This window comes from Chelonoidis abingdonii, chromosome 2 (assembly GCF_003597395.2).
Source record: "Chelonoidis abingdonii isolate Lonesome George chromosome 2, CheloAbing_2.0, whole genome shotgun sequence".
Lineage (NCBI taxonomy): Eukaryota > Metazoa > Chordata > Testudines > Testudinidae > Chelonoidis > Chelonoidis abingdonii.
In genome coordinates, this window is record NC_133770.1 from 3,163,947 (window position 1) to 3,186,566 (window position 22,620).

A 22,620-nucleotide genomic window follows, 5' to 3' on the forward strand; every position below is an offset into this window, starting at 1 on the left:
GCTGCCCGGCCGGGCGAGGGCTGAGTCCCGGTGGGGCGATCCCGGCCTGTTTCTCCTCCCCGGAGTGTCTGAACGGGGAGGGGAGTTAAACTGATCCTGGCTTCGGTGCCGCCTTGGGCTTTGAGGAGCATAACTCTGAATTCCCTGGGGGCTGGGTCCTGCTGTCAGGGACAGGGGTTGGAAACTGTCTCTCTAGCCCCTCCGGCCTGGCGGTTTGGGATCTGATTGTCAGCTGGAGCTGGAGAGAAGTGCCCTGTTCCCTAGCCCGGCATTGCCAGAGACCTTCGCTGACCTCCTGCGCCTCAGTGTTTGGGGCCCAGTGTCAGGCACCCCTGGAAAGCGGGGCAAGGTCTCTCCATTCAGGACCCCCACACTGAGGCCTGGGAAGTCAGGCCAGGCTGCTGAGAAGTCTGCTCCGTGGGTGTCAGTCCAGGCTGCCAGAGCCGCTGGGCAATGGGGTGTATTTAATGGCAGCAGGGCAGAGAGCAATGGATGGGGGGTAAAACTGCTCACCCCTGAGCTAGGGAGCAAGGGCTACTCTGCTTCTTAGGGCCAGTCCCATGGCGCCCATTGCACAGAGAAAGGTAAATGGCCAAACCACATCACAGTGTTCTGTGTTTGCAGGGAGCCTGGCACAGGGGGGTCCTGGGCCCTGACAGGGCTCTTAGCCATCACCACAATACAGGTCTGTCTCATCTTACGCTGGGGTTACGTTCCACAGTCGGCGCATAAAGCGAAAATCGCGTAGAGTCAAAATTACATTGACTGTAAAGGCGGCAGAATCGCCCACACTACAGAACCAGTATTTAAATTGTTATTTTTCTCTTTTTTTGGTTTTTTTTCTTGTTTTTGCCAACCGCATAAAGCTGAAATTGCGCGTGTTAAAGGCACCTAAGATGCGACAGACCTGTACACACAAATCATGTTTTCAGTAAATGTTCTCTGCTTTGTCCTCCCTTCCCCGCCTGCCCCTCCCTGCTCACTTCCCCTCCAAATACCTGTTCCCACTTTTCATCCTGCTACGTCTTAATGTGAGACCTGGTGTTACGCCAAGATACTGAGCATCGCCTGAGAAACACTGAACAGCCTCCACTTCTCTCTGAAGGTGCTCAGCTCTTCCCAGGATCCAGCCCTTAGCCCTTTGTGTCAGAGACATTACCTGTGTCTGGCCTGCACAGCCCTGCGCCTGGCTGTGTGGGTGGGGCTGGATTTCAGGCAGCAGCAATACAATATATTAGTATTGGAAAAGAGAAGGGAATAAAAATGATGAGGGCTATGGAACAGCTTCTGTCCAAGGGGAGATGAAAAAGACGGGGGCTGGTCAGTTTAGAAAAGAGACAGATAAGGGGGGATAAGATAGACGTCTATAAAATCGTGACTGGTGTGGAGAAAGTGAATAAGGACGTGTTATTTACTCCTTCTCATAGCACAAGAACTAGGGGTCACCAAATGAAATTATGAAATGAAATGAATAGGCAGCAGGTTGAAAACAAACAGAAGGAAGTTCTTCACACAGCGCACGGTCAACCTGTGGGACGCATTGCCAGGGAATGTTGTGAAGCCCAAAAGTATAACAGGGTTCATGTAAGAATTAGGTAAATTCGTGGAGGATGGGTCCCTCAATGGCTGTTAGTCAAGATGATCAGGGACACAACCCCATGCTCCAGGTGTCCCTAAATCTCCGACTGCCAGAAACTGGGACTGGAGCTTAGGAATTGGATCATTTGATAACGGCCACGTTCTGTTCATTCCCTCAGAAGCATCTGGTACTGGCCACTGTCGAAGACAGGACACTGGGCTACATGGACCATCGGTCTGACCCAGTGTGACCGTTCTTATGTTTAGGATAGAAATCTTGGCAGTGCCTGTTTCAGTCAGAAGACGCAGCTGGAACTGGGCCAAGCCAGAGCAGAGTGAGTGGTGTGGCAACCCATGTGCCAGGTCACGAGGCCACTCGCAGAGATGTGAAGCAGTTGGCCCCCATTAGAGGGGTGCTGCGACCCTGGAGGTCTTGGCACCTGGAGCAGGGAGCCAAGCCCAGCCAGCCCTGCAGGGCAGGAGCTGCTGCTGCAGGGTGAGTGTGGGGTGGGCTCTGCACACCCACCCACAGGCCTGGAGCCCCCTTCCTGGGGCAATTCTCAACATCCCCCCCGGGGGGGACTATTTACTGGGCTGCGCCAGGCCATCAACTTTTACCAGTGGGTCCTGGGCCAAAGAGGTTGGGAAGCGCCGCTGTGGCCATCTCTCCCCGCCCACAAGGGCTTGGCTCAGCAGCCCAGGCCCTAGGAGCAATACAGAGGGAGCCAGAACTCAGCCAGAGAGCTCCAGTCGGGGCAGCCAAACCCTGCCCCTGCAGCTGCCAGGGCCAAGGAGCAGCACTCGACAGGCTGTTCTCCCCCGGCTTCAGACCCCCAGGGATTCAGCACAGTTGTGCTGCATTTAGGGAGAGCACAGCCAGATCCGTCAGGCTCCCCCAGGCATGCCGACAGCAATTCTGGGCACTAGGGCAGAACAGTCAATGGGCACAGCCAGGGCTTCCACATGCCTGCCTGGCTGCCTTCATCACCATCGGTACTGCCCTGTGTGTGCCTAGGAGCCTGGCGGCCCATTTAGGTGATTTAAAGGGCCATGGGCTCCTGACCACTGCTCCGTGGCAGTGGCGGTGGTGAGGGCCCTCAGACCCTTTTAAATTGCCCAGGCCCCATGGTAATTGCCCCATTCCGTGCCCCCCTCCCTTGTCAGCAGGCGTGGGTTCCCCCATCCAATCAGATGCCCCAGCTCCATTCACCTTGTTGCCTCCTTCTCTTACATTGCGAACATGTGTGATACTTCCCGGGGTACCGAGGGTTGGGGGACACTTTGCTAGCACCTGCCCTTAGCATGTGGAAATCTCGTCTGGGCCTGCTGTGGATCAGCTCCCTGAAACCACCAGCCTCTGGCAGCCCAGGTGCTGCCCTCCAGGCCCCCACAGGTCTCACTCTCTCTGCACAGGTTAGCGATAGGCACTCACCAACTGCCAAGTCCTCAGTGCGTCCTGCTGGAGCGCTCAGCCCTGATCCATTGAACGCAGAGCTCTCGGATTCACTGCGCCCAAAGGCACAGAACACACCTGCTCAGGATCCCCGCTCTGTGCACACAGCTCCGGTAGATGTATAGCGACAACAGGGATACACTTAACATCAGAGAACTGAGAATCAAGCGAGGGACAGAAAGAATTTGGAAACAAATGGTTACATATGAAACAAAATCATAACATGCTCGCTAGCACCTAAACAGAACTCTCAAGGCATGGCCCCGGCTCCTGCAAGCTAGCTGGCCCCCGTCCTTTCCCCAGCCTTCTCAACCACTTCCCATAAGATCAAGCCCGCTGGTGTTTTGTTCACATAGATTGAAGGAGAACTGGGGGTTCATCTGCACCCCAGATATAGTCTCAAAAGTTCATTGTCTTACTGTAAAAGGATAAGCCCGGGTGTTCTTGTTTTAGCTTGCAACCTCCACAATCTAGTGACTAGCATTTTGCTCTGATGGTAAATGGCTGTCCAGTGTGACTCGTACAATGTTTAATTTGCATGTGACCTGCCAGAGTGTGATAAATGTCTCTTCCCCCTGCTTGACAGGAGTTTGTGGATCACCTTTCAGTGACTTGCCTTATCTCACCGCCCTAGAGAACAGAGTTTTTAGCATAGATACAGAACTTTTCACATCTTTTCCATACGTACATCTCGCAGTGATTATGGTGACCCTTCTGGTGCGGGCTTTCGTTAGAGACCTTACATGACGTTTCTTGGCAGACTAGCAGATGCAGACCCAGGGGATCTCTGTGGTCCATATGTACCCAGGTTACCTGGGGCCATAACATCCCTGCTACCTCCATATCCCCACATGTCCTCAGAGAAATGAGGGGGCAGGACAGCTCTGCCTTTCCAAGCCCCCCCTGTCAAAAAGCCTCCTACACTTCATGTATTAAACCCTGTGGAAATTCCACAAACTAAACCTTTGTCTAACAGGTCTGGCTGGGTAGGTGTGACACCCCCCGCCCCGAGGGAAATCATAAGGAGCAAGGAACTGTTGGTGTCTGAGGCTCCCCTTCACCTTACCCCACACTGCAGCTTCCCACAGACAGCAAGAGACTCGGCATCGTGCCAAGGAACTTGCTGCTCCCACCAGTGACCCAGAAATGCTCTTTGTGCACCGCATTCCTAGCACGTCCTTTACAGCAACCTTGTGCCCCTTCACCCCATAGGCACAGGACACTCCCTCCCCTGCTGGTCCTGTGCACACGTCACAGTATCCATGGAGGTGTCAGGAAAGGGTTTGCAGTGTACTGGGCGGGAGGAATGTGTTGTGCGTCTCCACAGGGGAATTCCGTCTGCTAACGCAGAGCTGGGCGCTTAGTGGACGTGCTCTGTCTGGAAGGCAGGTTCAGAGGAGGCCGTTGGCCTTTCCTGGCTTTTCAGGGCATTTCACTCCTGCTCAGCCTCAGTCCCTTTTAAGTGGAGTTTTGTTTGTGGAATAACGAGCCCCCAGCTCCACTTACATTCCTGTCCTTGCAAACAGGCTCCAGAATGGGCCCCGAGGTCAAAGCGCCCAATGCCGTTCCAATCCCGCTCTGACCCCAGACAGACTTCTGAGAGAGAGAGCCGGCTGCAACAGGCAAGGCTTTCCATGTGGCCCGCAGTAGCTGCAATCCAAGCTGTGGACAGGACGGTGGAGTCCCATGCCACGCGGTTGCTGACTCTGGAGAGGAGAGTGGAAACAGCAGAGAAGAAATTAGTCGATTGTTAGAAAACAGTGATGCAATTTGAAAGCCAGCTGGAGAGTAAGTGGGCGTTGCTGGGAACTCTGATCCAGGGGTATGGATGGCTGCAGAGGAGGCTGGAGAACATGGAGAACGTGCTGAAGAACAGGAAATTCTGGATCCTGAGGCTTCCTCCAGGCAGTAGGGGAGAGGTCCCCAAAGTAACGATATCCCAGCTGGCGCCAAGGGGCAGAACTAAATCACGTGCGGAGATTTTCAAGAGTCGATGCCTAAAGCTGGGTTCCTACCTCTGTATTTAGGCAGTGAATAAGTGGCCTGATTCTCCAAGTGCTGAGCACCCAGCCGCTCCCGTTGGAGTCCACGGGTGTTGCCGTGTGCTCGGCCCTCTGGAAAAATCGGGGTATTTATTCATTGCCTGAATATTGCCTTTTGTGACCTGAGCAGCTAGTCAGAGTGCAGGGCCCTGGGGATGTTCGCGCTGGAAGGTAGGTATTGATGATGGACTCCGTCAGGCTGGGATTTTCTTTGACACAGCCATGTTTATTTACAAGGAAAGTACAAATGGTCTCTGAATGCAGGAGACAGAAGGAGCAATTTCTTAGCCAACAGCCTCCAGCCTCTGTAGGCAGCACCAGATCCAGAAGCACTCTCTAGCTTTTCCCAGGGTCAGACACCAAACCCTGCCCCAGGCTGCGGCTCGGTTGGCTTTTCCCTCAGTCTGTGTGTTCTCCCTCCCCACGTCCTGACCCAAACAGACTCCTCCTCCCCTTTGGTCCAAAACTCCTGGGTAGGTTCACAACCCTTTTTGTCTTAGGTTGGGGGCTGGAGTGGGGGGCTGTGATTAATTTATCCTGATAGTTGTGCTAGTTGTGCCACTCTCAGAGATGTGTGACCCATATCCCGACCATCTCTTGGATAACAGGATGAATGTAAGAGCTTAACTTTGGACATCCACTTTTGAAAATAGTGGCCTTTCTCTCATCAGTCTATTGAAGATTTCTTTTCCTGTTGACATTCCATCTCCGCAGCAAGATTTCCCCAGTCAGGGCCATGCTCTGTAGCATGATTGCTCATATCTCTTCTGGGAGGACCAGGGTATGTTCTAACCAAGTTACAGAAACATGCTACAATAGCACTCAGGCGAATTGTGTGTGACATGCTGCTGTGATGCTGCGTTGGCTGTTCCTTATTCATCAGCCTAAAGTGGTTTGGATGAAGGGAGTGATACGATCTGGCTGCCAACCTGTGTGACGGTGCCTAAAATCACACTGGTTAGGAACACCGTGGCTGTGCTGGGCCATTCTCTCCCCGCTGTTACTCCGTGGCGTCAGCGCACAGCTATCAGTGCTCAGGCTCCATATCAGAGTGCAGTGTTCAGATGTCTGCAGGGGAGGAAGGACGGCCTAGGGGATAGGGCACTGAGCTGGGACTCAGGAGACCTGGGCTCAGTCACCGGTGCAAGTCACTTAGCCTGTGTGTGCCTCAGTTCCCCATCTGTACAATGGGCATAACAGCTCTGCCCTGCCTCACAGGCCCATTCTGAGGCTACATACATCAGACTGTGAAGTGTGGAGATACAATGGTGACAGGGACCATACAGGTCTGGCGCATCTTAGGCCCATTTAACATGCGCGATTTCAGCTTTACGTGGTTGGAAAAAAAAAAAGAAAAAAACCAAAACCAAGAGAAAAATAACAGTTTAAATACTGGTTCTGTAATGTGGGCGATTCTGCCCGCCATTCCACTCAATGTAATTTTGACTCTACGCGATTTTCGCTTTACGCGTTGACTGTGGAACGTAACCCCAGCGTAAGATGAGACAGACCTGTATAGGTACTTTGCTTAGGTTCAAATGTTGTTCCATATTTGCAGCCTCTGAGAACAAATTCTGTAGGCAAAACCTGAACAGAAGCACTCCACAGGGACTTCCTGGCTCAGTCAATGGCTGGGGCCAGTGCCGGAAATGGCTCGATTACATTATTTCTGGAGGATATACCACCAGATGGTAATTTAACCATAAATTCCTTTATTGAATCCAAAGGCCAAATGGTGTTAATGCAGTTGCTCCACCCATGTCTAAAATGCTAAGCAATAAGCAGTTGCTACGTGGATACAGTAACACACATTCAGAAGCATTTGACCAGAATATTTACAACAAAGACCTGGCCCAGGGGGTGCTCAAACCATTGCTGGCTGGCTCCACCTTGGGCAGGCTGGCCGGGGTAATGAACCCTTGAAGAGCTCCCCATTTATATTCTAACAGACATGTGATGTCATCGCCAATTTCTAATCCAGCTAAGAACCGGTTTGGGGCACCTTTCCCCAAGATACGGCAGTGGGGCCTCTGTCGTTCTAAAGCTACCTGCACTGGCCTTTTCTCTTCTGCCGCAGGCCCACGTTGTAAGGTAATGCTGGGGCATTAAAGGTTATTGTAAAAGCAGCAAAGAATCCTGTGGCACCTTATAGACTAACAGACGTTTTGGAGCATGAGCTTTCATGGGTGAATACCCACTTCATCGGATGCATGTAGTGGAAAGACTGTGAATGGCTTGCCAACTACAAAACCAGTTTCTTCTCTCTTGGTTTTCATACCTCAACTGCTGGAAGAAGGCCTTATCCTCCCTGATTGAACTAACCTCATTATCTCCAGCCTGCTTCTTGCTTGCGTATACGTACCTGCCCCTGGAAATTTCCACTACATGCGTCCGACGAAGTGGGTATTTACCCACGAAAGCTCATGCTCCAATACGTCTGTTAATCTACAAGGTGCCACAGGACTCTTTGCTGCTTTTACAGATCCAGACTAACACGGCTACCTCTCTGATACCTGACAGGTTATTGTACATTTATCACATGACAAAACAACTTCTTTTTTTGTGTTAGAACCCATGTGTAACCACTGCTTAGCATTCAGAGGCCCCTTTTTCATCTCATTAGCCACCTTCCAAGCTCTGCGTCCTGCCCGGAATTGGTCTTGCTGCATGCCACATTCTTTCTAACGTCTAAACCTGTTATTTCCAAAGCCTGTTCATGGCCATGAAAACCCCTTTATTTTACTTAAACTACAAAACCCATTTTCTTTATCCAAATTCATTTAACCCTTTCCATATCTATCTTATCCTACAGCCAGAGTGTTCCCTTGGGATCAGCATGCAGAGAGGACCTTCTCCATGTCCCTGCCCACTTCCACACACAGAGTATGAGGGGCAGCAGCCTTCGTGCTACCATCTTCCCAGAGCCCTGCACAGCCCGGAGTGGGGAAATCCCTGTGTGAGGGGTATCTGGGTAATGTGGAGCCCCCTAGCAGCTTGGCTCCATTTGAGCTGTGCAGCCTGGTAATTGGAGGACGGGATCCACGCGTTGCATTGATGGAGAGCTGGAAGCAGTGTCTGCTCTACCCTCCACCTGACCAAATTCAGATTTTCCTTTCCAGCTTTGCTGGTGCAGGGGTGGGGGCAGCATAGCCTTGTGCAGCTCTAGCTATGATGTCTGGGGTGTTTCTACATAAAACCCATTTCTAATCATTTTCCCAATAATAGCCAGGTGACATTGATCCTCCCCATCTCTGCTGATTCATACGACAGGTGGGATTGACCCAGGAGATACTGAGTGTGCAACACTTGTGATTCCAGGTGCTGGTGACGTTCGACGACATCTCCGTCTATTTCAATGAGCAGGAGTGGGGGAGCTTAGAGGAATGGCAGAAGGAGCTTTACAAGAACATGATGAAGGGGAATGATGAGGCCCTGATCTCCCTGGGTAATTCTTTTTTCTTCACTTGCTTACGAGAAGCTGTGAGATCAGTGAAGGTAGAGTTGGCTCCAGCTCAAGTTTACTCTCCAATTCCTTTGATTCCGGGTGGATCAGTAGGTAAAATCCTTGTAGTGCAAGTCTTTGATTAAGGGCTTGTCGACCCTGAAAACGCTTCAGCGGCACAGCTGTGCCATTGTACCGCTTCAGTGTAGACACCACCTGCGCCGACGGGCAGAATTCTCCTGCCAGCGTAGGTAATCCACCTCCCTGAGAGGCGGTCGCTGGGTCGACAGAAGAATTCTTCCGTCGACCTGGAGCTGTCTACAGCTTCACTACGCCCCTCGGGGGTGGATTTTTCACACTCTGACTGATGTAGTTAAAATGACCTAGTTTTCTAGTGTAGACAAGGCTGACGGTGTGCATCTTAAAAAGAGGGCTGGTCTGCACTGAAAATGTACCTTGGCATAACTGTGTCTCTTGGTGGTCTGACAAATCCACCCCCTGGAGAGTCATCGCTACACTGACCTATCCCCTGGTGTAGACGACACAAGATGGATGGAAGAATTCTTCCCTCCATGTAGCGACCACCCCTCCGAGAGTTGGATTAACTGCAGCAATGGGAGAACCCCTCCCGGCGCTGTATTGAGGGACTACATGGACACGCTAGAGCGACGCAGCTGCAACTCTAGCACATGGCCCCAGTGTTGTTCCGAATTCCTCCCCGTGTAATGCTTTCTGGAGAAGGGGTGTATTGACTGCAGATGCACAGAGACTCTGGCATAATCCCCTTACTGGACGCAGCAGTTGTCAGTCCTCAGGCAAACGTTTGCTGCCCGAAGTGACAAGTGAACCCAGTGCTGCTGAAAGGTGCCCTGTGTAGCTGGAAGAACTGGAGGCCTCACCGTTCCATCCATGTTCCTCACTCCTGGGAGCTCTCGGCCAGAACGGCCAGTTACTAGTTCTAACTGAGAAGGTGGTTTCTGTGATTCAGCTGCATGGAGACCCCAAGTCGCATTATTCAGGTACTTCCCAACCAGCCACCAGAGGGTAACGGCTTTTGGTTCCTCACTGATCTGAGCTGGATTTGAACCAGTGACCTAGGAGAGAGATTCCATGTCCTGTCACTAATCGTATGGACCATCCAGTTCCAACACTAGATAGTGGACCAAATTCAGTGCTGGTGTGCGCAGGTGCCACCCCCCTTTCTCCCAGTGGGCTCTGAGTGGCCAGCTGCATTGAGACAGATGCAAATGGCGTCCCAGATCCACAGGATCTGTACTATGCCCGGGCCTTTAACCCACCCCTGGTAGGAGCCGTTCAGTGTGCCAGACCCCCAGGGGGTCCCACCCTTACACAAGGGGAGGCCACACAGCCTCAGTGCTCCCGGGACTGAGCCTCCTGTTTCTCACTGTGAGCGCTGCCCAGCAAGTTCAGCTGAGAGTTACCCCTGCTCAGAGCCCGTTGCCCCTTCAGGGACCAGTGCACTGCAGCAAGCGTCAGCAGGGCCACCAGTCACTAGAGCGGGTTTATTAGCCAGCTGGAATACGCCTGGGGCAGCGCAGAGACCAGCAGTTACAAGCGTTCAGACTGGCCAGCGTCAGGGCTCCCACGAGCCAGGCAGCCGTAGCAACGACCTTCGCTGCCCTTGTCCCAGGTCTCTGAGCCGTCTCCTGTCACCTGCCCATTGTCCTGCTGCTGCAGAGCTGGGCTGAGTTCACCTGGTCACGTTGTAACGGGAACCCAACCCCTGAACCTTTCTGGATCCTCCAGCGAAATTAGTTGGATCCACTTCATTCCGCAGCCTCCACAGTCAGCACCACCAGTGCGGAATCACAAGTCGTAACGTTTCCTAGTGGACAGAAAACTGGAGCATCCGAAAAGCAGCTGGAGAGGGGAAAAGCCTGACACGTTAGGGATGTAAAAGGTTAACCGGGTAATCGGTAAGCATCAGGCTCACTGGTTAACCCAAGTTAACCGTTAACTCCAGCGGACGCGCGTCAGAACGGCAGAGACGGGAATGGTCACTTTTTTAACCAATATTTCCATCCCCAAGATACATCGTGTAATTAGGAGGAAGGAAGGGAATAATCTCGAGGGTTGGCGGTGGACAGGAAATTCGATACCCCAGATGCACTGCCCACTTCACCCCAAGTTTTCCTTGGCTAAGATCCAGCAGCTGGAATTTCAGGACGTGACTGTCCGTTGTGTGTCGGAGAGCAGCCCCGGCGCCCCCCAGCTCCCTGGCACGGTTGTATTGCAGTATAAATAGCATCCAGAGGAACCCTGCTGCCCCTCCGTGCGTGGCTCCCTGCTCGGCTTCTTGGTGCTTAATAAATAGGCCTGTGGATTAATACTTGCTGTGCCCATGGCAGCCCTGTCCCTTAGGAAGACTCAGAGAGCCCCACCCATCAGAGGAGCAGCGCCCGCCCTGGTGCAGGGTATCCCTGTAACTGTGCAGCGTCTCTTCACTTCGCCTGTCACCCCAGCAGTAAAGAAGAGATTATGCCGCAAGGAGCTTACCGCTTCTTGCCTTTCGGGAGCGGGAGCGGTGCCCGACCCAGGAGTTGTAGCCGGAGACTGTGACGGTGTCCTTTTGCGGGCGGGGGTGCGGTCCGAGGAGGCGCTTGTTCCCCGTGCCGCTGGCGGTGCCCCGAGGCACGGTGGAGTGGTGCTGCCTCCATGACGTAACTGTTTAAGGCGAACGTCCCTTCTTCGGGTGTTCGGGCTTGAACGCCTTGCAAATTTTATTTGGTCTGTCAGGTGAGAGTCGCCCAGACACTTTAGACAGGAATCTGATGCGATCGCCTGTGGGCATCGGGCGACGACAGGCACGCACGGTTTGGAAGCCGGCGACGGCATGGGCCCGGTGCCGGGATAGGGAGGGCGTAACCGGCGATCCCTACAAACGTTTATTTACTAACAAGTTAAACCACACAAACTATCTTACTAACTATTATTAAAGATAACTATAACAATTCAAGAGACAAAACGCAGTGAATGCTAGGGAGGTTGGAGACAGATAAGGCTGAGGCTCCACAGTTTCCACGACCGACACGGGCGGTAAAGAAGGCATCTGAGGGCGGTTGGGCCGCAGGGTATATATCAGCCGCCATGGCGGCGCCACTCCAGGTGGCTCCGCCCCGCCCACCTGGTTGTGCTAGGGTAAACAAAGTATTCGACGAACGTGCACGCGGTGCGGCGACGACACTTACTAGGAGGATATGGCACAGCATCGAAGAAGAACCTGGAGATTTCATCATCAAACTCTCCCCTAACAGAAAGTCTGTGTCGATCACATGCTCCTCTGCAGCAGTCGGCTCGCCCATCTCTAGTTTAAAACTTGTTCACAACTTTTTAATGTTTAGTGCCAGCAGATCTGGTTCCACTTTTGGTTTAGGTGGAAGTCCCTCTCTCCTGATAGGCTCCCCCACCCAAAAGTTTCCCCAGGTTTCTACATGAACGTAACCCCTCTCTCTACACCATCGTCTCATTTCACGCATTGCAGACTCTGAAGGCATCTGTCTGCCTTTACCTGGCCCTCGCCGCGTGGAACTGGAGCATTTCGAGAATGCCACCATAGAGTTCCTGGATTTCATCTCTTCCCTAGCAGCCTAAATTTGGCCTCAGGACAATCTCTCCTACCCATCCCTTTGTCATTTGGTACGTAACAGGTACCAACGACCACTCGGCTCCTCCCAGCATACACAGAAGTCTATCTAGCGGCTCAAGAGCTCCACAACTCACCACAGGCAGGGAAGTTCACCTTATACAGTTCCTTCGGTCATCACAAACCCAGCTATCTACGTTTCTAATGATCAAATCTCCCATTACTTAACTCCTGCCTTCCTAGTGACTTAATGTTCCTCCCCCCGGAGAGGTAATCTTGCGAGAGGCAACCCCCACCTAACCATGGAAGTTTCTCTGCTCCCGTTGATCTGCTCTGCTTCCCTGGCCTTTTCTTCTCCTCAACAGCACAGGGGCTGTCTGGATCGGGTGGAGGACAATTCTACAGTGCCCGGACAAGCCTCTCAAATACCTCTCTGCCTCTCTTAGCTTCCTCAGTTCCGCCCCCTGGCCTCCAAAGTCGTACGGTCTCTGAGGGCCAGGAGCTCCTTTGCACTGACTGCTCACATACGCCACCCGCCCACAGGAGCAGGTATCTACTGTGCTACACTCAGGCCACAATAAACTTGGTAAGCCGCCACTCTGCTGTCTGCGCTTCTGCCTGTTGTTGTCTCCTAGTTTAATGAAAAGGGTGGTTTAAAGCAGCAAGCAAGTTTTAGAAGTTTTGAATGTAGTTTGGTTTATAGGTTTTCAGGGGACTAAAGGGGCACAGATAGAACCGACACGGGACTCCTGCTCCCTTCCCACTCCCCTTCCAAACTCCCTTGTGAAACTCCCTGTTAGCAGCCCTTGGTCGCAAAGCTCCCTGGTCGCGTGTGCGCAGCTTTATAAAGCCCTGGCCTGAGTGAATGCCCCGCCCACTGATTAAGGCTCAGCCAATTACCAGAGGCTTCTAGCTTTCAAACCTTCCTTTGAAGCTCTCAGCCTCCAACTGCCAGCCACAGCACACGGTCCTTCAAACAAAACAACCAACCAACCAGACTGACAAACACAAGCTCCGCACACAGCGAGTGACCCCCAAACACACACTATGGACAGTCACTTACCCCACAGATGCTGTATTTGCTCCTCCTTCACCACTGAAATCTGAGCCCTGCTCTTTCCTCTGAACAGAATCCCCCGTCTCTGCGCCAGACATTTCATTGTGGATTAACCAGGAGGAGGATCCGGGCTGCGGGGGCCAAGGGGACTCTGGGGAAAATGAAATCAGTGGAAGCCCCTGCTCTGGTGAGTAACGGATTTTGCCATCTTGGAGCTTGCGAGTGCAGTAATCAAACCAAAGCTCTTATGTCTGCACCCAGCCATCTCCAGGGACCAGCAGCAGTTTTCTTACCCTCTGGGCAGACAGTCACCCACGCCTGCATTGCTGTACCCCACTTCTGCTGGCTTGTCCCTCTGCCTTTCAACAGCAACACCCTGCCATCCCCTTGCCCCGTGTGGGGCTGGCAGTGCCCCGGGAGTGCTGGCAGGGAGCAGCCCCTCCACTCAGGAGCTGGGACAGGACCTCCCCTGCATGCAGAGGATGCTGTCTCGATCCCTTGCCTCCAGCGTGGGAGCCTGATCCGTCTGGCCGTTAGTGCACGTCCTCTGCGTTCATTAAGCCCAGCAGGGCAGGGGTGTCCCGTAGTGTTCTGGCCATTCAGCAAATCCCCTCCTTTTGAGCCGCACAAACTTGTCTTGGAGTGGAGGAGGGGTCCAAAGTGAAAGTGGTGGGGCCTGAGATCGGTGTTTGGCTCCGGCCGAGAGCAGGGAACATGGTGTAATTCTCTTTGCCCTGAACAGAGGTTCAGGTTGTCCCCCCCAATGCTGCGTCCTGAGTTAAACAAGAGGAAGAGCCGTGTGCGCAGGATCGGCCGGTCTGTGGAGAAGGCAGAACCCCTGCAGGCACCAGCCCTGGTGAGTAGCAGCCGAGAGCAGTGGGCACAAGGCGTGAGGGGACGAGCAGGGAATCCACCCAAGCCGTTTTACCATTTCTGCTTGTCTGGGCTCAACTTCTCTAATGTGTTGTTAGTTTACAGGCTGCAAGCCAGCCGGTCGCACCCCCTACCCCGGCCCTGCCACCCCCCAGAGCCCCTCCTCCTCTCCCTCTTTGGGTGGTCTGACCACTGGTCTTAGCCCCTCGTTTTCTATTTCCTCATGCGCCTCACCAACAAACACCTTTGTATCCATTCAAAAGAGGTGTTGTCTCTCCTCCAGCAAGAGCCAGCGCCGGCTTTAAACCCCCAACTCAAGGAAAAGTAGGAGTAGAAACCAAACTGGAGCCTAATCCCCCAGGAGTGGAAGGGACTCTGGGACTTGGAGTCCAGTCCCTACTATTGCAGGACATCGCAGCGTAGAACCCATTGCTGGAAGTTCGTTTATAGCCCTGATTTTCCACGGTGGCACCCGATATTAATTTAGCCATAAATGTCTCTATTAAATCCAAGCGGAATTTGTGCAGTTGCTCCAAACATGCCTAAAAGCCCCACTAGTCAGGAGTTGTCACATCCAGAGAGTGATGAACCTTGCTAAGCCTGTACAGATGTTGATGAAGGAGACTCCCAAAAAGGAGTAGGCCCGGCGGGGGGTGCTCAAACCCACGCTGGCTGGCTCCCGCTTGGACAGGCAGACACGCTCATGGCCCCTTCAGAAGCTCAGCCCGTTATACCCTTTCACACACAAGTGATGTCCTGTCGCTGGCCGTGAGCTCGCTAAAAGCCAGGGATTAGGCCGTTCGGAGTTGTCCCTTCTCTGGCCTTGGCCAGTCGGGCAAGGAATTTTCCTTCTGACTTCATCAGCAAAGGTTCCGGTTTAGTATTTCCAGCAAAGTGTCCCCTGGTGCCAGGCACAGCTGGCTGGAATCCTCCTTTCACGCCTTCCCACAACTGAGAAGTGCCTGCCCTCTACAGAACCTGCAAAACCAGATTTTCTGTAGTCAAGTGCATTTAACCCTGGATAGACTAACCCGACCTGCTCAGAAACGTACACGCTCCACTTTCAAACCCCTTTCTCTTGCCTCCACTTCTGTCGGGAGCCCCTTCCAGGACATCTGTCCCGATGGTTAGAAACTGTCTGCTAATTTCCAGCCTGCTATTCCCTGTGAACAGAATCTCCTGCTCCTGCGCCTGCCCGTTCCCCCTGGGTTAAACTGGAGCCAGAGCTGGAGCCGTGTGCTGGGACTCAGCCAGCTTTGGAGCAAAGGGGGCTCTCTAGAGAGCCCAGCGTAGGTGAGTATTGGAGAGCAACAACTCGGAACCAGAGAGTGGCTAAAGGAGCTGGTCAGAGCCAACTTCCAGCGCATTGTGACTGCAAACGGGCCGCCGGGCTCATCGGGCCCCTCCCATCCCCCGCCAGCACGGCCTCTCGGCCGGGGGCGTAGGCCTGGCCCTGCCAGCGTTACTCCACCTGGGGAATTCCCAGCAGGCCACGTGAGGCTGCTGTGCAAGCCCAGAGTAGCTCAAAGCAGCCTCATTGCGGGTGATATCAAGGCCCAGGTCTGAGCCCAGCACCTCAGACAGTGAGATGGGGAAAACTTCCCCTCTGCCCTTCTCTAGGGGAACAAAGGATTTGCAGAGCCTGGTCCAGTAAACTAGAGTCTTGATGAGTGTCCCAGCTCGCTCACCACAGCCAACTTCATGGGCCTTGACTCTAAAGCAGGAGCCCCTGAATCGCAGAATTCCCTCCCTGCCGGGCAGGTGACACGAATAACGTCTGCTTTCTTCTGCCCCAGCAGGTGACGAGATCCTGCTCCAACTTGCAGAGGAGCATCCTGTGGAGGAGGAGGGTAAGGGTCCAGCCCCCCCGGGGCAGTTTGTGCAACACCTGGGGGTCAACGAGGAGCATGCCATGGGGGGCTGCCCCACCAGTGCAGGAGGGGCTTTGCCCACCTGTGCCCACTGGCCATGCACCAGTGGATCACTCCAAGGGCACTCAGTGTGGGCAGGGCTTTGGCCACCAGGACAGCCCAGCAGAGCACCAGAGGACTCGTCTCATGCACAAGCCGGTCGAGGGCACTGCAGGGCTGGCAGCAGGGAGCCAGGACCTCTCAGGCTGCACTGGCCCCTGAGCTGGGCTTGGCGAGCCAACCCCCTACTGTGCCCACGTGACACGTGTTACATCCCACCCATGTGCCACCCAGCCCTGGGCCAGGCGAGGCAGAGACCCTCCAGGAGTAGAGTCCCTGGGGAGAGGTTTTCTGCCCACCCAAGCCCTGCAGAGAAACCATCTGTGCAGAGAGCGGGGACAGGGCTTCCCCCAGCTCCAGGGGGGAAACGCATCAGGTTGGAGCACTACCAGGGCCAGCACCCCCTGGGAGGAGCAGCCGCCGCTCCTGAACATGGGGAAGGTTAAACCAACACACAGAATCCAGGCAGGAGGCATCGCGCGCGGTGGGAACAGCCTCGGTCCTACCCCATGAGCCAGCTGGGTCAGTGCATTTGGCTCCCTTTGCGCCCCACTGTGTTCAGGCAGCACGAAGGGAGCAGAAAGCAGCCAGGTCGGGCCAGCTGAGAATCCCCGGACAAGGGGGAGCTCTCGCCTTGTGCACCTTGCTCTCTTGCCACCCAAACCTGTACAGGGGCCTCCACCAAAGTGCCCTGTAGCGGAGGACAGATGGCCCATCTCTAATCCAACAGAGACACCATGGACCAGACAGGCCATGAGACAGCTCCGTTCTCCCTTGCGCGGCGAGGGAAGTTTGCACAAGTGTCGTGCTGTGCTCACTTTGTGGACAAAGCGTGGAATGCAGCCTCCAAGCCTGTTGCTCTGGCACCGTTCTCCAGCGCACTGAGGAGCCCTGGTGGCAGCAAGTCACCTCTCAGCCCCCTGCCACTGAGAAGGAGACTGGAAGCTGTGCCATCTTCAGCACTCCCGGCTGGGGATACCGGGGGCAGTTCACCTGCCTGCACGTCCAGAAAACGCTCCATGTTTCAGGCATACTGCTAATGCAGGGCAGCCAGCGAGAGCTGATGGTGTTCGGAAACTGACAGGAGCTACCCATTTAATTGCGAAGACTGTGGGCCCAGTCCTGCAAATCCTTGCCCATTTCTCACTTCCCTGAGTGTTCCCCTGGAAGTCAATGGACCCAACCTGTCAGTGAACTGCAGGTCCTTGGCCCAATAGCAAGTCACCTGTGAGTCATGGTTGGCAGGCTCAGGACACATGCACTGGAAATCTGCATCCTGCTCTTTGCACTGTGGGTCCCCCAGGGTGAGCGCTGCTGGGGTACCAGCAGGAACATCCACTCAGACGGGGCTCTGGGTATTAATTCACCAGCTTGTTGGGTATGGGAATAAGCCCTCCAGCATGTTGGAGCTGGCTGATGTGATTGCAGAGCCATCGGCCATTATCTCTGAAAACTTGAGGTCCCGGATGATTGGAAAAAGGCAAATGTAGTGTCCATCTTTTAAAAGGGGAAAAAGGAGAATCCGGGGAACTACAGACCGGTCAGCCTCACCTCAGTCCCTGGAAAAATCATGGAGCAGGTCCTTAAGGAATCCATTTTGAAGCACTTGGAGGAGAGGAAGGTGATCAGGATTCACCAAGGGCAAGTCATGCCTGACCAACCTGATTGCCTTCTATGAGGAGATAACTGGCTCTGTGGATATGGGGAAAGCAGTGGACGTGACGTATCTTCACTTTAGCAAAGCTTTTGATACGGTCTCCCACAGTATTCTTGCCAGCAAGTTTTAAAAGTATGGATTGGCTGAATGGACTATAAGGTGGATAGGAAAGCTGGCGAGATCGTCGGTCAACAGGTAGCGATCAATGGCTTGATGTCTAGTTGGCAGCTGGTATCAAAGCAGAGAGTGCCCCAGGGGTCAGTCCTGGGTCTGGTTTTGTTCAACTCTTTATTAATGATCTGATGATGGGCTGGATTGCACCCTCCGCAAGTTCACGGATGACATTAAGCTGGGGGAGACGTAGATTCGCTGAAGGGTAGGGACAGGCTACAGGGGGACCTAGACAAATTAGAAGATTGGGCCAAAATAAAATCTGAGGTTCAACAAGGACAAGTGCCAGAGTCGTGCAGTTAGGAAGGAGAATCCCAGCACTGCTATAGGCTGGGGACTGACTGGCTAAGTGGCAGTACTGCAAAGGACCCTAAGGGTTACAGTGGAGGAGAGCTGGATATGAGTTCAGTCAGTGTGCGCCTTGTTGCCAAGAAGGCTAACAGCATTTGGCTGGCTGTATAAGTAGGAGCATTGCCAGTAGATCGAGGACGTCTTATTCCCTCTCTATTGGCACTGGTGAGGCCACATCTGGAGGTATGTGTCCAGTTTTGGACCCCAATGCAAGGAAGATGTGGACAAATTGGAGGGAGTCCAGCGGAAGCAACGAAATGATTAGGGGACTGGAGCACATGACTTTATGAGGAGAGGCTGAATGGAACTGGGGTTATTTAGTCTGCAGAGGAGAAGAGTGAGGGGGATTTGATAGCAGCCTTCAACTATCTAGGGGTTCCAAAGAGACTGGAGCTCAGCTGTTCTCTCTGGTGGCAGATGACAGAACAAGGCGCAATGGTCTCAAGTTGCAGTGGGGGAGGTCTAGGTTGGATATTAGGAAACACTATTTCACTAGGAGGTGGTGAAGCACTGGAATGGGTTACCTAGGGAGGTGGTGGAATCTCCTTCCTTAGAGGTTTTTAAGGCCCGGCTTGACAAAGCCCTGGCTGGGATGATTTAGTTGGGGTTGGTCCTGCTTTGAGCAGGGGGTTGGACTAGATACCTCCTGAGGGTTGGAATAAACCTCATCTTCTGTGATTCTATGTGCCTGAGTCCATCAGTGTTTGGGGCAGCTCTTAACTTCTGACTCGTGCCTGAGCTGTCCTAGAGCAGGACGCTCCCCTGACTGACGGTTCTGGGGAGTTCAGTCCCCACCGGGGGGCTGAAGGAACAGTCACTGCCCTTAGTGGATGTGTAAGGGTGGTGATTTCACTTGAGCTCTGTGGCCAGGCTCTTCAAAACCGGGTGCCTCAGGTGCTCCCACATGACTGTGGCGGGAGTGATGGTGCATTTGCACTAAGTGCGATTCCTCCTAGAGCCATTGGTGTGCAAGCAGCCATCGCCTGTCACCTCCAGTGATGACGGGGGCAGGTTTAAAGCCATTTCATTTGCTTAGTAGCAGCTACTCCGTGAACCAGTAACCGAGCGGCCTGTCCTCTCCCTCCTCTGCGCAGGTAATGCCATTTCCAACCCTGCTCTGCTGGCCCAGATGGCGAGTGTGGGGGAGCCACGTGTTGTGGCTCAGGCGCAGGCAAAGTGGAGCGAAATCCCTGCACACCCCGGCATGGGGGAGTTGCAGCAGGTGTCACAAAGTGCTTCGCGCTGGGGCCTGGGCCGCACTTACAAGTTAGATAGATGTAGACATGGCTAGGTCGACAGAAGAATTCTGCTCTCAACATAACTACTGCCTCTTGGGGAGATGGATTCACTACAGTGGTGGTAAAACCTTCACTCGTTGCAGGAAGGGTCTACCCTATGGCACTACACAGCGCCATGGCTGTGCCACTGGAGTGTGGCCATGGTCTTTCAGGAACATTGGTATAAAACACAAACCAGAAATCCAGGAGCTTGAGTTAGTTACATTTACCCCAAACACTTGGGTTTCCTGTATGGAAACTCACAGTTAAGGTAGGCAAACAACCTTAACTGTGCCCCTCAGCAGCACCTGAAAAGAAAATCCAGGAAGGCGGTCTACCCTATCTATCTTGAGCACACATTTTCATCTGCTCTGAGACTAGAATACAGGAGACTCTCCATCATCTCTGCCTTGTAGGCCTGCTAGCTCGGTGTGTGATGACACTTGGCTCACTGGCTGGCGTGGGCTACGCTGAAGAGCTTTGTTCAGGGTGGGGAAGGCAGGCTGCCTTCTGGAGGTTTGTTGCTCCTGGATTTCTAGTATTAAAAAAGAATCATAAACTGCAGAACAGCCCTGATACAGGGAGGCTGCAGTTTTCCTGCAGCCTTGATTCCTCCTACGCGTCCCCGTGCCCTCCGTGGTTACAAAACCCCAAACCAGGTCAAATCTCATGATCCCGTTCCAGGAGCATCCCAGCTGAGTTTCCATTTCTGACTCGAGGATATCGTACCGACTCCATTGCATGAGCTGAGTAAGTGTCAGGATTCTCTCTTTCTTTCTTTCAGTGGTCAAAGCTGAGGAGCGGCAGGTTGAGGAAAAACCTGAAATCCTGGAGCTGACGATGACATTACTGGGAAGAGCAGATGAAGAGGCTTTCCAGAGCCAAGATCAGCCAGTAGAGAGTCCGTGCGGCTCAGACGGGCAGCAGGGAGCCGGAGAGGGCCTGGAAGAACCTACCGCATGCAGGAGCAATCTGTGCGAATTCAAGCCAGGGGCGGCGCAGAAGGAAGCCCACGTGGACCAAGGTCCATGTAAACCTGCAGACCGTGGGACAGGCACCCAAATGGAGCAGCTACCTCCCCTGCCCCAGAGAATCCTGACAGGAGAAAAACCCTGTAACTGCGCTGAATACAAGGAAAGCTTCTGCCTCCAGCCCAGCCTCCGGAAGCACCAGCCGTCTCATGCCGGACAGGGGGCTTACATCTGTGCCGAGTGTCGGCAAAGCTTTTGGCTGAAGAGGAGCCTTCTAACACACCAGCAAACCCACATGGGGGAACGCGACGGGTCCTTCATTTGTACCGCCTGCGGGAAGAACTTCAGCTGCCACCCGGAGCTCATGCAGCACCAGCGACTGCACGGTGGGGTGCGCCGGTACAAGTGCCCCGAGTGCCTAAAGAGCTTCCTGCAGAAGTGGCACCTTGCGGATCACACGCGGCTGCACACGGGCGAGCGGCCCTTTCCATGCCTGGCCTGCGAGAAGACCTTCAGCGAGAAGTCCAACCTCAACAAGCACTATTGGATCCACATGGGCGAGCGGCCCTACCACTGCGCCCAGTGCGGCAAGAGCTTCATCCAGAAACACCATCTCTAGAAACACCTGCGTGTCCACGAGGGGCCGAGGCTGCAGCAATGGGGGATGTGGGGGGATGGCTTCCCCGTCCCAGCTCCCCAGGCAAATCCGGCTGGGGAGAGACTCTATCCCTGCATCGAATGTATGGAGAGCTTCACTCAGAAGACGTCCCTGGAGCAGCACCAGCGAATGCACACCCAGGAGAGGCCCTTCCAGTGCACCAAGTGCAACAAAAGCTTCTGGCACAGGCAATCGCTGAACAACCATCAGAAGAGCCTTGTTCCCTCCAGGGGTTCACCCCGCCACAGGCAGGGGATGGAGACAGCCCCCTAGCAGGGGAAAGGCTGAAAACAGGCAGTAGCACAGTGGGCTGGCAGTGGGGAGGAGGCAACATACAGGCTGTTTCCTCCCCAGAAATATAGCAATACATTACATGACAGGCCCATACGCTCCATAATAGCAGCTGGCGTTTACAGAGTGCCAGACTGCTCCAAAGCACTGGCCAGTCCGTCATGAATCCTCACAGCATCCCTGTGAGACGGGGGGGCAAGACTGACCTACCTACCTCACAGTGAAAGTGACTTGGCAAAGACCATGCAGTGAGTCAGTGGCAGAGCCATGATGAGCACTCACTCCTCCAGGCCACGCTGCTTTTTTAAAGCGTATTTAACTGAAGTGGGACTTGACCCGGGTAACTAACGTAATAATTGTAAATAGCAGATGCTACATTAAAGGCCTTTACCTGAAGGCTGTTTTGAGACCTGTTATTTTTGTTAATGTACATGAAAGACTATCAGGGGGTTAGGGTTTGGGGAAGCTGGGAAGTCTAGTTATGGGGCTGGGACCATCAAACAAGCTGGGAGGAGCATGGGGATGGGGATGGGGGTTCCCTGAGCTGCCTCCCAGCCCGTATCCTGCTTTGGGTGGGGGGGGTAACAGTCCATGTCTCTGTCCCGGCAGCCCCTGGCCTACCTGGATGCTGTATCCTGAGCCACACTCTGCTTTGCTGGTGCAGCTTTCCCCAGAGTCCAGGCACACGTCCCGGCGCTCTTTCCTGCCTGGCTTCAACAGCCAGGGCCAGGTTAATGCAACCCAGGGCCCTAGCAGATCACCACACTGTGGGACCTGCCTTGCATACCCCTTCTTACTGCTTCTGTGGAGGAGCAAAGGGTGTTGTAGTAGCACCCCCCACCCCACCCCGAGAGTGTGCGTGTGTGCGTGTGGGGGGGCAAACAGCAGCCCCCTAGGAGCAGCAGTAGAATGCCTCCCATCCCAGCAGGCAAGTCCCCTGTACTTACCTCAACAGCCAGAGTATCTGCCTGGGCCTGCTGCCCTCTTCCCACATCCCCCCCCCTCCCCCTAGCCCCACGCCCTCTGCTTGGGGGAGGTTGGTGCTGCTGAGTCTCCTCAGAGCTTTGGCTTACTGAGCTGCACAGGGCAGGTCACACCTCTCTGAGCTATGGTTTCAGGCTGGCTGCAGGCTCAGGCAGACATGGCTGCAGACTAGACCCATGTTTTTTTCTTCACAACCAGAGCCTGAAAACACACCCCAGCAGTTGATGTAATCACAGGACTC

General features: G+C 53.9%; 2 protein-coding genes across 2 annotated transcripts in view; both read left to right on the forward strand.

Moving 5' to 3' along the window:
- Positions 1-22,620, forward strand: part of LOC116828393 (uncharacterized) — a 666,188-nt gene that overhangs the window by 100 nt on the left and 643,468 nt on the right. The window lies entirely within an intron of this gene.
- LOC116828396 (uncharacterized) lies at positions 561-21,839 on the forward strand. Its single transcript, XM_075061924.1, is given in 7 exon segments — positions 561-584; positions 4,396-4,959; positions 8,392-8,518; positions 13,250-13,363; positions 15,223-15,342; positions 15,849-15,899; positions 20,260-21,839. Coding segments are annotated over 7 exon segments (2,118 nt in total). The 3' UTR covers positions 21,378-21,839.